This window comes from Natator depressus, chromosome 11 (assembly GCF_965152275.1).
Source record: "Natator depressus isolate rNatDep1 chromosome 11, rNatDep2.hap1, whole genome shotgun sequence".
In the NCBI taxonomy this organism is placed as follows: domain Eukaryota; kingdom Metazoa; phylum Chordata; order Testudines; family Cheloniidae; genus Natator; species Natator depressus.
In genome coordinates this window covers 32,590,639-32,606,428 of record NC_134244.1, presented here as the reverse complement: position 1 = coordinate 32,606,428, position 15,790 = coordinate 32,590,639, and the positions used below count along the sequence as shown (strand labels likewise).

General features: G+C 39.1%; 2 protein-coding genes across 7 annotated transcripts in view; one reads left to right on the top strand and one right to left on the bottom strand.

The window, feature by feature from the left end:
• Positions 1 to 14,783, top strand: part of CD302 (CD302 molecule) — a 41,750-nt gene extending 26,967 nt beyond the window's left edge. The window contains exons 5-6 of the mRNA XM_074967420.1: positions 5,352 to 5,378; positions 8,864 to 14,783. Of these exons, the coding sequence (XP_074823521.1) occupies positions 5,352 to 5,378; positions 8,864 to 9,063 (227 nt within the window). The 3' untranslated portion in view covers positions 9,064 to 14,783. The remainder of the gene's footprint in view (positions 1 to 5,351; positions 5,379 to 8,863) is intronic.
• Positions 14,522 to 15,790, bottom strand: part of MARCHF7 (membrane associated ring-CH-type finger 7) — a 33,231-nt gene continuing 31,962 nt past the window's right edge. For 3 of the 6 annotated variants that reach the window (XM_074967416.1, XM_074967415.1, XM_074967418.1), the window contains exon 11: positions 14,522 to 14,712. In XM_074967416.1, coding sequence (XP_074823517.1) covers positions 14,657 to 14,712 — 56 coding nt within the window. In that variant the 3' untranslated portion in view covers positions 14,522 to 14,656. Of the gene's footprint in view, positions 14,755 to 15,790 lie in introns of all 6 variants that reach the window. The other 3 variants (XM_074967417.1, XR_012641431.1, XR_012641432.1) reach the window with 3 other exon arrangements.

Here is a 15,790-nt window from a genome sequence, read left to right as displayed (position 1 = left end):
GAAGCCTGACACCTGCCTAAGGTCCAGAGTCAATTGTTATATAACTTTTAATAAGGCTTCTGACTCCTGCAAATATAACAAGACATTGTCCACATGCAAAGCTATTTTGTGTTCTAATCCAGAAGACATTTTGATGCCCTTTACCCAGGGGCTACTTCTTACCTTTATTGCAGGGGTCTCAAACTCAGTTTACCTTAGGGCCAGTGCCAGTCCTCAAATCCTCCCAGTGGGCCAATAATCCCAGTGGGTCACTGAAGATGGTGTTCAGAAAAGAAAACATTTATATTGTATGTTTTATTTCAAATTTCTTAGAAATAATAAAACTGTCATACCTTCAGGATTGCAGCAGATCCTGTTGAAACCTTCAGGATTGCAGCAAGGTGTGCATCAGATAGTTGTGTTTGGTATTTTGACTTGTTTCTGTTCATTGTGGAAAAAAGTGATGCCTCCTCCATGGCTGACTCTGCCCGGCAACTAGTGATGGTATCTCTGTCCCTGTCCCCTAGCCAATGGGAGCTGCAGGGGGCGGTACCTGCAGTAGACATTGCCGGCATCATGGCTGTATGCGTCTCTCCTCTGTGGGCCACAGTGGGGAGGTTCTTGGGCCGCAGGTGGCCCGCGGTCCGGGACTTTGAGACCCCTGCTTTATTGCAAATGGCTTCATTGCCAAAGCAAACAACAGGAGGAATAACAGGCAACCCTGGCTATACCCCTTAACAAATTAAAAGGAGGCGACTGATGACCATTAACCAAAGCAGATGCTTGAGGATGAGTATACAGTGCCGACATGCCCCTATAACACTGATTTCCAAAATCTCTCTGAGGCGCTCATGTTCCAGACAGTCGAAGGCTTTCTCAACATCCAAAGAAAGTAGCACACGGGAAGTATTGCTAGAATTAACATTATAGTTCAATTCAGAGTTCTGATATCAGATGTTCCTTTGAACAACATAGAATCATAGACTTTAAGGTCAGAAGGGACCATTATGATCATCTAGGCTGACCTCCTGCACAACGCAGGCCACGGAATCTCACTCACCAACTCCTGTAACAAACCCCTAACTTATGTCTGAGTTATTGAAGTCCTCAAATCGTGGTTTAAAGACTTAAAGGTGCAGAGAATCCTCCAGCAAGTGACCCGTGCCCCACGCTGCAGAGGAAGGCGAAAAACCCCAGGGCCTCTGCCAATCTGCCTTGGGGGAAAATTCCTTCCTGACCCCAAATATGGCTATCAGCTAAACCCTGAGTATATGGCAAGACTCAACAGCCAGACACCCAGGAAAGAATTCTCTGTAGTAACTCGAATCCCACCCCATCTAACATCCCATCACAGGCCATTGGGCATATCTACCATTAGTAGTCGAAGATCAATTAATTGCCAAAATTAGGCTATCCCATCGTATCATCTCCTCCATAAACTTATCAAGCTTTGTCTTGAAGCCAGATATGTCTTTTGCCCCCTCTGCTTCCCTTGGAAGGCTGTTCCAGAACTTCACTCCTCTGATGGTTAGAAACCTTCGTCTAATTTCAAGTCTAAACTTCCTGATGGCCAGTTTATATCCATTTGTTCTTGTGTCCACACTGTACTGAGCTTAAATAATTCTTCTCCCTCCGTGGTATTTATCCCTCTGATATATTTATAGATGGTAATCATATCTCCTCTCAGCCTTCTTTTAGTTAGGCTAAACAAGCCAAGCTCTTGGAGTCTCCTTTCATAGGACAGGTTTTCCATTCCTCGGATCATCCTAGTTCCCTTCTCTGTACCTGTTCCAGTTTGACTTCATCCTTCTTCAACCTGGGAGACCAGAACTGCACACAGTATTCCAGATGAGGTCTCACCAGTGCCTTGTATAACGGTACTAACACCTTATCTCTACCGGAAATACCTCGTCTGATGCATCCCAAGACCACATTAGCTTTTTTCACAGCCATATCACATTGGTGGCTCATAGACATCCTATGATCAACCAACACTCCGAGGTCCTTCTCCTCCTCTGTTACTTCCAGGTAATGTGTCCCCAGTTTATAACAGAAATTCTTGTTATTAATCCCTAAATGCATGACCTTGCACTTTTCACTATTAAATTTCATCCTATTACTATTATTCCAGTTTACAAGGTCATCGAGATCTTCCTGTATGATATCCCGGTCCTTCTCTGTATTGGCAAATCCCGACTGGTCCAGGGGAACATATTTGGGCAAGATGACACTCAGGGTACAACTGCACAGCAATTAAACACCCATGGCTGGCCTGAGTCAGCTGTCTTGGGCTCTCAGGGCTTGGGCTGCGGGGCTATAAAATTGCTGTGTAGATGTTTGGGCTTGGGTGGAGCCCAAGCTCTGGGACTCCTCTCCCCCTCCCCCCCCAAGAAAAAAGAAAAAACGTCTACATAGCAGTCTTGGCTTCAGGGCTAAAGCCCCATGAGCCCAAATCAGCTCACCCGGGCCAGCTGCAGACGTACCCATTATCTGTTTGCTAACACCTTTGCATAAATTTTAGCATCAACATTAATTAAATAAATAGGTGTTATGATGCACAATTGTTAAGATCTTTTCCGTCTTTAGGAATTGCCGCAATTGTTGTGTGTTTCCACAAATCAGGAATCTCATTCCCCTGCAATATATAATACTTTATTTGCCGATTTTAATATGTCATGAAAATAGCATCCAGTGTGACCAGTAGATTTCTCCCTACAGTCTCCTCTGGAATACTCTTAATCCTTGCTATGTTCCTGTGTTCTGTATTTTCCATGTCCTCCATTTTTAATTCTGTTTTTTTTTCTTTTCTTTTTTCCCCTCAATTATTTGAATTCTTTCATTTAGATTAGTAATGCTGTCCAATTGCTTGATTAATCCTGTTTCCACATCTGATATTTTCCCATTCATATGATTAACTTCATTTTTTATTCCTTTATTATAAGCCTAGAACTCTTTCCTCATCTCCATATTCATCTTTTTTTGTTTTTAACAGCAGGTCCTTCAGGACAGATAGTGACTGGTCTTTCTCCACCTGCCTTCATAATTTGCTGGAGGGGAAGTTACTCTCTTTAGTAGCCACGTCTTTGTTTTGAGGGAACAGATATTTATATTGGAAGATCTCTTTCCTTTCACAGACATCTAGATCTTCTTGTCTTTCCTTCTTGCTAGTTGCCTCTCTCTAAAGATGGCTCTTGCTGCACTTCTCTTTTATTTGTCTGATCTTTCCAGAATGGCTTCTGCCACACTTCCTCTCCCAGCCACAATAGTACAAGTTATTATTTTTTTAAATTTTGCTACACTCACCCCTGTCTCTTTACAGGGTAATGAGGGTCCAGTTAAGTATCTCTGGGCTTGCAGAGTCATTTTTAATATGTTCTGCAAGCTGATGGCACTGGATTCAGTTGCTCAGTTTTTCTCCCACAGAGGCTGCTCTTTGGGACTGGGATCTGCCAGCTCTCTTCACCCCCCCTTTTTTTTTCCCTCTCCTGTTTTTCAAAGCTTGCTCTACTGATGGTTATTCAAATTTAAGGCATGGATCTGTGGGTTCAGGTTGGCTTGGTTCTTTTTATCTTTTTAAATCACTTTCATTTATTCTCCCACTGCCATTTATTGCAGAGAGCTGGATTACGCCACCATCTTGTTTGCTGCCTTAGCCACACCCCCATAACTATATTTTTTATAATTTTGTTTCACTATGTGTTTGGTCTTTAACAATTAATAGACTAGATTTCACAATATGTTTAAAAATAGGCTTTAATGGTGCTATAATTTAAACAGTTCTTCCAGAAACCCTATTCCTCACTCTCCTTTGGGCTGGTTCTGGGTTGTTTTTCAGTACTCTACTTTGGCCAAGGCCTGATCTACAATAAAAAATTAGTTCGGTTTAATTACATTGGTTATGGGGTGTGGAAAAATCCACACCCCAGAGAGGCGTAGTTAAACCAGCCTACATCCCTGTATAGACAGTGCTAGGTGGGCAGAAGAATTCTTCCATTTGCCTAGCTACCGCCCTTTGGGGAGGTGCATTACCTATGCCGACAGGAGAATCTCTCCCATCAGCGTAGATAGTGTCTACACTGAAGTGCTACAGCGGCGCAGCTGCATCAGTGCAGCTGTAGCATTTTAAGTGTAGACAAGCCACAAGTCTTGTGGACTATAAAAGCTATTGTTTTTCTGATTTACTGATAATTATCTGAATTATTGACCTCTTGACTAGTTTGCAGAGAGAATTTATCTAAAGTTCTAGAGGAGTTAACCACATGACTGTGCATATAATTTCAGTCTAAGGGAAGCTACAGAGAAGGAGTGTTCATGCTTATGTTAGAGATCTCTCTGTAGCCTTGCCCTACCACTACTGTCCAGTTGTGTGTTGGTGGGTGATCCTTTTTTGTATAGTAGTTCAGTTTTCTAGAAGACAACACAATATATCTAAAAACATGAGTTTGCTGTGTCACTGTCTCAAAATCCTTATTGAAGAACCATATATTAACAGGAATTACAATAGCCCCTAATTTACTACAATGATAATACATTGTGCTGCGGTTAGTTTTAGAAATGTAAGTTATGTGGATGTGGAGCCATGTAGATGCATCGGTATGTTGTGGGAAAAGAAAGTTCAGTGTTGACATTTGGCAGCTGTGTTTGATGAGCATGTCACAACCTGGTTATAAAAACAAAGTTGTACTTACAGGGTCCTAGTCCTCTTCTCTTACCAGTGCAAATTAGGAGTAACTGTTGAAAGCAAGGCACTTACCCTGATGAATGAGAGAAGAATAAGGCCCATGGTGTAGATGGGAGCCAAGGTGACTTGACTGAGGACATAGAGGAGCCAGTCACAGAAGCCAGGTTTCAGAGTAGCAGCCGTGTTAGTCTGTATTCGCAAAAAGAAAAGGAGGACTTGTGGCACCTTAGAGACTAACAAATTTATTTGAGCATAAGCTTTCGTGAGCTACAGCTCACTTCATCGGATGCATCCATCCGATGAAGTGAGCTGTAGCTCACGAAAGCTTATGCTCAAATAAATTTGTTAGTCTCTAAGGTGCCACAAGTCCTCCTTTTCTTTTAGTCACAGAAGTGAGATTCGAGTCTGGCTCCTAGTTTCACACTTAAATGACACCTCCCGTCAACCACACTTATGTTACGTTATTCTTCTTTTTCTGTTGACTTCATAGACACCTGCATGAGTGGTGGGGCCATCTTTTTTTAATAATACAGTGAGGTAAACTTTTTTCTGTGAGAATGTATTCTTCTCTCAATTGCTTACACATCAAAAACTGTGATTAAAAATTAACTTTCTTTGAAAAGAGTAGTTTATTTCATACAAACATGAAACAAGCTAAACACATAATTTTAAATCTTTTTTTTCCTTGTAGTTGCATATGAAAAGAAGTACTTACCAGGTGAGTGTTTGCATACCTTTGCGTGAAGTTTACAAACATTTTATGGATATTATTCACTGCCCCACTCACTTGCTTCCCAACTCCCACCTCCAAAAAAAGAGACACTGTATTTCTCCTGGTTATAGAAATACACATCTTGATTTATTACCTTATCTTGAGTGATGTGCATACATATTATGTCAGCTGGTATTTTGTTGTTATAATATTAGACTAAGCTTTCACAAGGAAGGGAAAGAGCTTTATTACTTATATTAGAACTTCAAAAGGCAAGAGGTTAGTAAAATTCCCACTGCTAGTAGAGAGGTAGGTCAGGGTTGCAGAGATTGTGACATTTTCCAGCTCACTTTGGATGGTTAGTCCATGTTTATCTCTTGGATGTAAAATAGATAAAGAAATAAACTGATATATGGTTACCATACATCTGGATTTTCCCGGACACCACCTCTTTTTTAAAAATTCTTTTTCAAATAAGAGGCAGTGTCTGGGATTTTTGCAGGCAGACGTTGCAGCTCAGAAAGAGCTTTGTCCATGCCCTCATTGGTCCTTTCCCTGCAGCCGCAGCTGTTGGATCCTATCCAGCCAGGCCCCAGCTCCCATCCCCGGGGAGGGGGAGAGTCCCAAAGGCAGGTGCTGACTGACAGCTGATTCTGTATCCTGGGCCTGCATTAGCAGGCTGAGAGGGAGCGATACTGCCCCCTACCTTGAGAGTGAGGCTGCAGCTACCCCCTCCAGCTTCCCTCAGGTATCCTTCCCAGTACACACACCCCTCCAGCATCCTTCCGAATACTCATCCAGCTCTCCCTCCCCTCCCCACCTCTGACAGTGTCCTCTTTTTTGGGAACCTGAAATATGGTAACCCTAAACTGATAGAAATTCCCTTTTTCTTTATCAAACCTGCAACTGTTATGACTAACCCCTAAAGGGTTTGTTCAAAGTAACAAGTGGAGCTTTATCCATCTCCCTTCCTAGACAGAACTCTCACTGGCCTCTGCCTAGTTTCTACCTACCTCCTCCATTTGCTAAATCATCCAAGAATTCAAAATATACTAAAATTACTCCGCTTAAAACATAAGGATGGTCTTCAGACCAGAGGATGAGGGAAGCAAATCTCTAGGGTTGTTGGCTGTACATGTACACTGATAAGTAAAGTGCTTTTCAGGCCCCCCCTGCACTTTAAAAGCCGTTTCCAAACACAATCCATTTTGAACTCTGTCATAAAAATGACTTCAGCAACATAGTTGTGTCACCACTATGAATAGGCCCCCAACAGGTTAACAACATTTCAAAAAGAAACACTTCAAAATTATCCTTCATCCATGTGTGGCGCAAATAGGTGTGAGATGAAACCATTTTTGTAACAGGAAGCATTTTTAGAAACCCAACATGGCATCTTGTGTACTTACACAAGCCTTAAATTAAGGGTCAGGAACAGATGTCCCTTGCTGGGGATAGCCCTACTATGTGTAAGAGTAACTAGTATGTAACTTAACTAGTCATAAAGATACATATTCAGAACCAGTTTATAAATATCTGTCACTTTGCTTGATCAGTTCCATAACTTCAGTTATTTTACCATTTTAGCCAAGTAAGATTTTCAGTAGTGCAATACAAGAGAGGACATCCCTATGTGAGCTCATAGTAACCTCCTCAAGTCAGGAATCAACATTACTTTTATCACATAATCCCCAGGACACTGAGTTCATTTTGTTCAAAAGACATTTTCAGTTTTCTTTATAGTCATGTTAATGAAATATTTGCTAATCGGATCAATATTGAGTTAAGAGGCCTGTAAAACAATTAAAGAAAATGGAGAAAGTGACTGTCTTAAAAGATAAATTGCCTGATGTCTATATAAGTTTCCTTGTCTGCCAAATGTTAACCCATTTTTACCTGGTGGCAGTTAATGTCCCATTTTAACAAAATAGCATAAGGTTCATATTAGTTAATCAAAACTAGAAATGTAATGTTTTTAATAGAAATTCACATTTTTTAAATAAGCTACTTTTTCTCCCTTTTAAATCTGAATAGCTTATCACTTTATACAGAATAGAAATCATCTGATATCAGTGGAGGTTCTGAACTAAATGGTTAACATAAGCTTGAATGGAGTATTTTTGAAGCATCTGGATTGATTCAGGATATTCTCCTCCGAAACCAATAGAACCTTTCTATTGAATGAGTAGTTTTGCTCAAAAACGTCTGGGTCACTGCTCATTTCAATTGAACAAAACCATGGCTGCAATCGGATACAAACAACTTTCTGAACTAGTTTAAATTTTTAAATATTCAAAGGCACTAGTTTTTCCTGAGCCCAAGTGATGGAAGTCACCCCCACTTCCTCAGCGGCAAGTTCTAATAATCAGGCTTTGTGTAGCTATTTCTGTGGGGAATGGAATTCACGTGGCTGGGTTTAGACATTAGTTCCTTTGTCGCTGGACGTGACCACTGCCTTTTCGTGTGGGACTTTTGATCTGAGCCATATCCTCTCCTTACACCTTTGTAAATCTGGAGTGACTGACCGTTGACCTGGGTGGAGTTACTCTTGATTTACACTGAGGTGAGGGCTTAATATGGATCTGTGTAATCATGCGTCTAAATTCCCCTTGTCAGCTGGTCTATTCAGAGCTAGTACAGATATTCCTTCCGTGGTAGACTCTTGGAGCCACTGAAACCCTGAGTAGGCAATAGGGGGAATGAAAAGAAAGAATGATAACCTTTAGGCATGCAACAGCTCCATATTTTCTTGTATTTTCACAGTAGTTGTGACACTTAGGGGTAAGTTCTATTCTCGTTCCTTGACTACTGCAGATTCTTTGTTTGTCAAGAAAGGCATAGGATCAGTGGGTGCTAGTTTAATTTTTTTTTAACCCCACATTGTACACGAGGAGCAGGTTTTCCTACAGTGAGCACTAGCAGCAGCACATTCTGAATTGGATTCCCTGACACCTGTAAATGTACCATTTCCACACGTAATTTTCCACTGAGAGATGAGAAAAAATGGTAACTTGGTCTTCCATTATGTTTGCTCCACTCTTGGGATTAATCCCTTGGAAAAAAGCACAGCTTTAAAATACTTCTGCCAAAATCAAGTTAATTCATATTTTAGTGATATGTAAAGTGCGATGCCTAGAGGAGTTCATCCCTTTTTAACGTCAGAATATTTATTTGGTTAAAGAATTCTGGAAAATGAAAAGGAGAAACTGGGATTTGAAAAGAAGTCCCAACCATTGGAATTTTTCTAAGCAATTAAATGACAAAAAAAGTCAACTATGAAGACAGACTAGATTACAGGAAAGGAAGAGCTAATGGTTTAGCATGTTTGCCAAATAATCCCAAGGTTTCCATTTGCTGCCACTGAACAAACAATATGAATGCAATTAATTATAAAATAAACTGGATAACTGTGCATTTAATGTTTATATCTCCTTTAGTATAGATACCTGGTGTATGAATGGACATTTAAAGACTGTCTTCTTTTGTTTCAGATAAAACTGCTTTGACTACCACCTTGGTCATAATTTTTACCATAGTTGTGACAGTTTCTGCAGCATTATTTTGGTTCCTGTACAAAAGAAATATTTCTTCTGCTTCTGGAGCTTTATGTATAACACACAGTTCAACAGCTGAAATGCCATACAGTGATGAAACTGTTCTAATAGATGAAGAAAATGAGTATACTGCTTAAAATTTAAAATTATACAATTTTATTTAAATGCCAGAAAGTGACATCTTACCCATATTTAGGCTTCAGTCCTGTAACCACTTAAGCACATGCATAACTTTACTCATGTAATAATGTGCTACTTGTTAGGACACAGATAGAGAAGACAGACTAAAAGTATTTCCCATTGGGCTGTCAGAGTTCATATTCAAAATTCTCTCCAAATGTATTTTAGTGCACCTGGAAATATTTTAAAGTATGAGTTGGTCTGTCTCAGTAAAGTGTCATTCTGAAAAGAGCAAGCATTTAATTATGCCACAAATGTTAAGATTTCAAAAATTCTGCAAGATTTCCATAACGGGTTTTAAATTAATTTGTTTCATGTGTGTTCACGACTGGTTTTCATTCCTCTGAATATTATAGCAAATAAAAGTTTGAGACTAGCTACTTTTAAATGAATAGTATAGAAAGAAAATTTGAATTTGTGTTTGCACTGGAAACTTAATTCAAAGAACTTCCAGTCAATGCACAGAAATGAGCCATGTGATCTGTGTCGTCAAAACAGTCTGAACTTCAAACCATTCAGACTCATGAAACTGGGATTAAAAAAAAAAATTGCTATTGCCCAAAATGAGTAATTTCAGACAAAACTGAGCAAATTATCTGCAAACAATTTAAAAGAGGAAGGTGAAATGCCTCAAATTAATTGCCCAGTTCAAGCTAGGCTTAGAGTCCAAATGTTCAAAAACTCTCTCATTTTGTATTTGCAGCTAATTGTAGCTGCAGGATTAAGAGGTCAAGTCTTGGCCCCAGTTGTGCAATATGATGCAGATGGGCAGACCCTTAAAGTTGCATGGAAGTAATTTGGCCTCTGCACAGGAACAGGGATCTGCCTCCACAGATCAGGGTTTAGCATCTATCATTACAGCCATGCTTATTTGATTGCAAAATTAGCCTTCTATACCCTGCAATATGTAGTCATCCTATTTTTTTTAAGGGGGAAACTACTGGGCAAACTGTTTGCCAAGAATTCATCTGGCTAACTTGCAACTCTTTTAATATATAAAACTAAATTTAAAGATTGCTGTGTGCATGTGTACTCTGTTGCCACAAATTTCCTTTTCTATGCTTTAAAATGTTGCATTTTACCCAGTGAGACTGCAAAAAGACCAAAACTTTGAGTGAAGATTCTCAAGGGAGGTCCACATCTCTGTGAAGCAAAGGAATTGGTATCAGAGAAGGTAGATTTGATACACACCAAGCCAAAAGTCAGTAAATGATGATAGCATGATAAGGAACAGCATATTTATATGTATATTGTATGCTTCCTTCAGAACTTAATGGAATGAAATCTTCATTTCTTGAGCAAGTATCAGAAGGGTAGCCATGCTAGTCTGTATCCACAAAAACAACGAGGAGTCCGGTGGCACCTTAAAGGCTAACAGATTTATTTGGGCATAAACTTTTGTGGGTAAAGCTTGAAGTGGGTTTTTTACCCACACAAGCTTATGCTCAAATAAATGAGTTAGTATTTAAGGTGCCACCGGACACCTCTTTGTATTTCTGGAGCAGAAACTGTATTGGAACGGCAAAGAAATGGAGGCTGACTTTATTCTCTATACATATAAAATAATGAGAACAGTAGGAAATGTAGTAGTCTTCCTTTTTTGCAGTCCCTCACCTCCTTAGATGCTCTGAGCTCAGCTTCTATAGCCAGTCTCATATCTCTTCCTCATTAAATCTTGTTACAGAATCTAAATGGTTCAATCATTAGAAAGCTTCATGCCTATTGCTCCAGCCAGTGCCACCATCCCTGTTTTCCCCCACACCCACAATGCTGTTTTGTTGATTCTTTTAAACATTCCGATGAGTGGCACTACTGTGTATGTTGTCTAAGGGCTGAATAGAATGTTTGTTGAGGTATTCAGCAGTATTCATTCCTGTAGAGGGACCAGGGAAAATTCTCAAGGTGCCATTCAAATTTGCCCGAGTCTAGCTTTTAAAAGGACAGATTTAGATTTAGTTGGGGATTGGTCCTGCTTTGAGCAGGGGGTTGGACTAGATGACCTCCTGAGGTGCCTTCCAACCCTGATATTCTATGATAGCACCTAACCCTAGTGTTAAAGATACTAATCATGAACAAGGAGTGCACCAAGTAATTGAATGGAAGCTCTTCTCTGAATTTACAGCAGTATAAGCTACTCTTGCACTCTGGTGCAGAGTTGAGACACCCTAGATCTAAGTTTACAGTCATGGCCAAAATGTTGTAGCAAAGCTATAGTGCTTTCTGGTTTACATACAGAAGCTGTGGATCGAGTGACCCCTCCTTGGCAGCATTCTCAGCTACACAGACAGCAGCACTCCAGGTCTGTTGATTGTCAAGTCACTAAAAAAGAGAAACGTCATTCTCAGACCCCATAGACAAACAGATTAGGTGGAATGTATTAAGGGTTCAGATTCCTGTGAAGTATAGATGGGTGCTGTCCACGTTTTCAAAAAAAGTCTTAACTCAGGTTCACTAACCCATGTTAAAACAGTAATGGAGACAATAACGCTATTAACTTGGGTTAGGAACTTGTTAAAGCCTATAGATGTGTGGTGTTGAATTTGAGCTGCTAACTTGAATTAAAAGCTCAGCTGGCATGTCTATACTGCTATCTAAACCCAAGTTAGCAATCTGGTTAGCTTTTTATTTTTAGATATACATACCCACAGGCATGACAGCAATAATTGTGCTCACTTATGCAAACTTAAGTAGTAAACCTCACTAGAGGCAAATAGTCAGTTCAGAGTGCACTGCAAAATGTAAATATGTGTAAACGTCAGTGGTAACGGAAGCTAGATTTTTTTAATTCAGTTAAGGCCCCAAGTAAAGTGAGGTGAAATGGGTATACGTTACGGGGGCCTGATCTACCAAGGAGCCCAGATAGAGGGCCACAAGCCCATCACCACGAGAAAAAAATTCAGGCTAAAATTTAGATGTTTGAGTTTGACTAAACATTTATTTATATAATCTCAGTATGTTTGTACCTGTGTATCTATGCAGCATCTAGATCTTGCAATCTAACTGAGCCAATCAGATGCAGTGTTTGAACAGAAGCAACATTCTGAACAGTGAGTTGGTCCTCCAGGGTGCCGAGAAGGGTTGAGACACAACAGTACTTCAAGCTGCATAAAGGGCATTGGCACGGTGTATTAATGTGTGCCATGTCTGGCTATAAATACAAATCAGGCAGCCAGAAACTTCAGAGCTTAAAGAAAGGTAAAGAAAAGAAGCTGAAAGATGTCAATCCGTGATCTAATTTTTCTAGTCAGACAAGGCCTCTCAACAGCCTAGTTCAAGCAATGCACAAACTGGGAAACCGGATGAAAAAAAACAGCAGTGTTGTGGCGATTCCAATCTCATGACTTCCAAAGGTAATCATGTAATATTACCATCAGACTCAGGTTTTCAAAAAGTAGGAGAAAGTAGTGCTGCATTACTTAGTGATGTGTGTTGGGGTGTTTTTTTTTGGTTTTAAGATTCAGGATTGTGGCTAAAAAACATTAGATTGTTAATCAAAAAAAAATTGTATTTGGTGTACTACATTTCTTCAAAATTCAGAAGCTAGGGAAGTCAATACCAAAAGATGTTGGCCATAGTTTTCCTTAAATGCAAGATTTTTTTTGGTGGGGGGGTACAAACAACAACACTTTGAGACTGGCTTGAGTCTACTTTTGGGAGGACCTTGAACTGCCATTAGTTATCTTATTAATGAGATTTACAACTAATTTTTAGTGAAGTGTACGTAGCTTTAAGAATTTTTTGCACACTGCCGGTGGATTGGCAGAAGCTGAAAAAAGTTTCAGCAAGCTAGCACTCATCAGAAACTGTAGATTATTTACTATGGCACAGGAACACTTAAGTCACCTTGCTGTTTTGTCTACTGAGTGTGAACTCAAGAAAAAATAAATGTTGTGAGATCACTTGTGATTTTGCAATAAAGAGGCCAAACTAAAGTTGTAAAGTGATGAGGCCTGTGTGTGCCCTTTCAAAAATAAAATTAATTTTTTCTTTCATTAGTGTGTCTGTATAGGATGGGATAGACGCCTTGTGTTACAAATTTGTCCTGGGCCCAGCAAAAGGTTGCTTAGGCCTAGTAGCAGAGTCTTGACTGGCCACACCTCCTCGATGGCAGGAAGTAGTAGAAGCCATGTTACTAGTCACTTAAAACTTGTTTCAAGTATATACGGTCAAGAACTGGCCTGTGTTGGTAGTGGATTTCCTAGATAATCCAACAGGGCAGCTCTTAATCTCGGAATTGGTAGATTCTAAAGTACTTATGCATATTACACAAATTGAGCTTGAAGGAAGAATTCTACTTATAATGGTATAGAACAGAGGGACTCTCCTTGTACCATTTTATGTATCTGTTCCCCTTGAAAAAGTTATAGTCAATAGTAATCTACTTCTTGACAGATGTCTAACCAAAAACGCAGGTGTAAAAAGGATAGGTAGAGATCTGAACCTAGATAATTTTAAGTGTTTACAGAAAAAGGCTCTTTTCTGTAGATCACAAGAATGTATATTCAACCTTACTTCTTCCAAGTTGGTATTCCCAGAGTGGTATTAGTTTTTATACCAGTAAATTGTTCCCCAGGTTACAGAGAACATTAAGACAGTATATATGTTACCAGACTTACAAGGTGAGATGTGTACATCTTGCTACCATGTTAAATTTAGGAAGACAGCTCTACAGTTACCCATGTTTAAAAAAGGAACATTCCAGCGCAGTTCTATGCATCATCTTTATTTATAAAGAAGTGACAACACTAGAAAACACATTGATATAACCAGTGCTTTAACAGTGAATGTGGGATCTAAAAAAGGTTTTTAAGCTAAACGGGTCAATTAAGATTTTAAATCCTATCAAGTTGCATTTCTGCCAGGAATGCCAAAATGCAAGAGTTTACAGCTGCAATACTTCCTTAATGGAATATCCACATAATATCAAATATAATCTCAAATTTCCAAATCAGTACATAAAAAAGCTATCATTATCACTTTAATAGTAGAAGCCCCTTGCACGTTCTTATTGCTGAGAGTTTAAACACTCTTCAAATAAAATGTGGAAACCGAATACTGTAGTTTTACAGTACCCATTCATCCTATGTTAACACTGGAAGCAAGTGATTATAAGAAACTACAACATAAGCATTTTTAAAAGGAAAATTTATGCTATAAGTACATGGGTCCTGCCACCCAAAAAACACACAATTACCAGTATAGGAGAAAAACTTGATAGACCAATCCAGCAATCTAACTGACTATAGTAAGAAGTTAATATAAAGGGAGATAGGACTTCCTTAAATATTTAAAATCTACTTTTTCAAAATGAGGCATAACATCCCATCTCAAAGGGGATACAGCGTTGTATATCTAACTCTTGCACACCTTGCTGAATACTTTTCAAATTCACTGTTTGTGTTCTGGTATGCAGCAATAGATTGAGTTCAGTAATGCTTTAAAAACTATAGTAATATTCAATGCGCTTTCTACTAAAGAGCAAAAAATAAATGCATATTGATGGTACTCAGTTCAGCATCTTTGCAGCACTTCTGTTTGGCTCTTGCAGCATTAAGCAGTGTCAAAACTTCTGCCAGCATCACTATCTTCAGAATCATCCTCTGAAGCTGTTGGAAGAATATAGTACAATCAAAAGCCTTCTTAAAGGTCTGTAAAATGTAGAATTAAAGTGGTTTTTAGTTTAAATGTGAGTAGAAGAGATTTTTTTAATTTATAATACCAAAATTCAGAATTTTCTATCACAAGAATCAGACCATTCAAACCTATGTTAAAATGCAAGATTTTCCAAGTAGAATGCAGGCTCTTAGAAAAATTTATCCCCAATATTACATGCAGCTGCCATTGGCTTAAATAATAATTAAAAAAAAAACACACCTAAACACCTGCACCTGCTTATGCCCAAGTACAAACTGGCCCTTCTTTATGGTGACTAATATCAGTAGCTATGGCAGGGAAACACTAACAGTGGTGGTTATGGGGTAGAAAAAGTCGAACAGAGTATGTTCAGGTATTTCTAAAATATCTAAAGATTCATTATCCCAAACAGAGGATACTTTAGAAAATTAAGTTTTACGAAGCTGTCAGCCATACTGTGTCACTTATTTTTGCTTCGAAGTAACAATTTTCAGAGATTCTCTAGTACTATGTGCTATAGAAAATGGTGGTAAAAATTTATATAGAACTGCATGAGAGGGAAACAGGAAAGAATACACATTTGCAGGCTGTGGAAAAAATTGTGATGTACATATATGCAACACACATCCTGACATGCTCTAAGATGTTTGTGTACACACAGGAATCACTTCCACCATCACAGAAGTGCAACTGCCTTTTGGGTGAGCAATGCAGTTGTTACTGTTTAGTGCCCTGAACTGTTTAGTATGAAAAAAGAATTTCAGCAAGTATGTCTTAACACAGCACTAAAGTGGGAGATAGCTTAGGATCATCTATATGGAAAACTGTCAGTGTAATTACTTTTGAACCATCTTGGATAAACCTACTTGCGTTCAAGAACAACTTGTTCATGAATAGCTGCAATATAAGTAGCTGTGGCAGAATTCAATTTTTTGGGGGGGTTGTAAATTCAATCAATCAGTATTTATTTTTAACCTTCCCTCCCCCGATTTTACCAATTTAATATAGTTTTCACAGCAGGGCTATAGATGATTCCCTGCATTGTTGGGG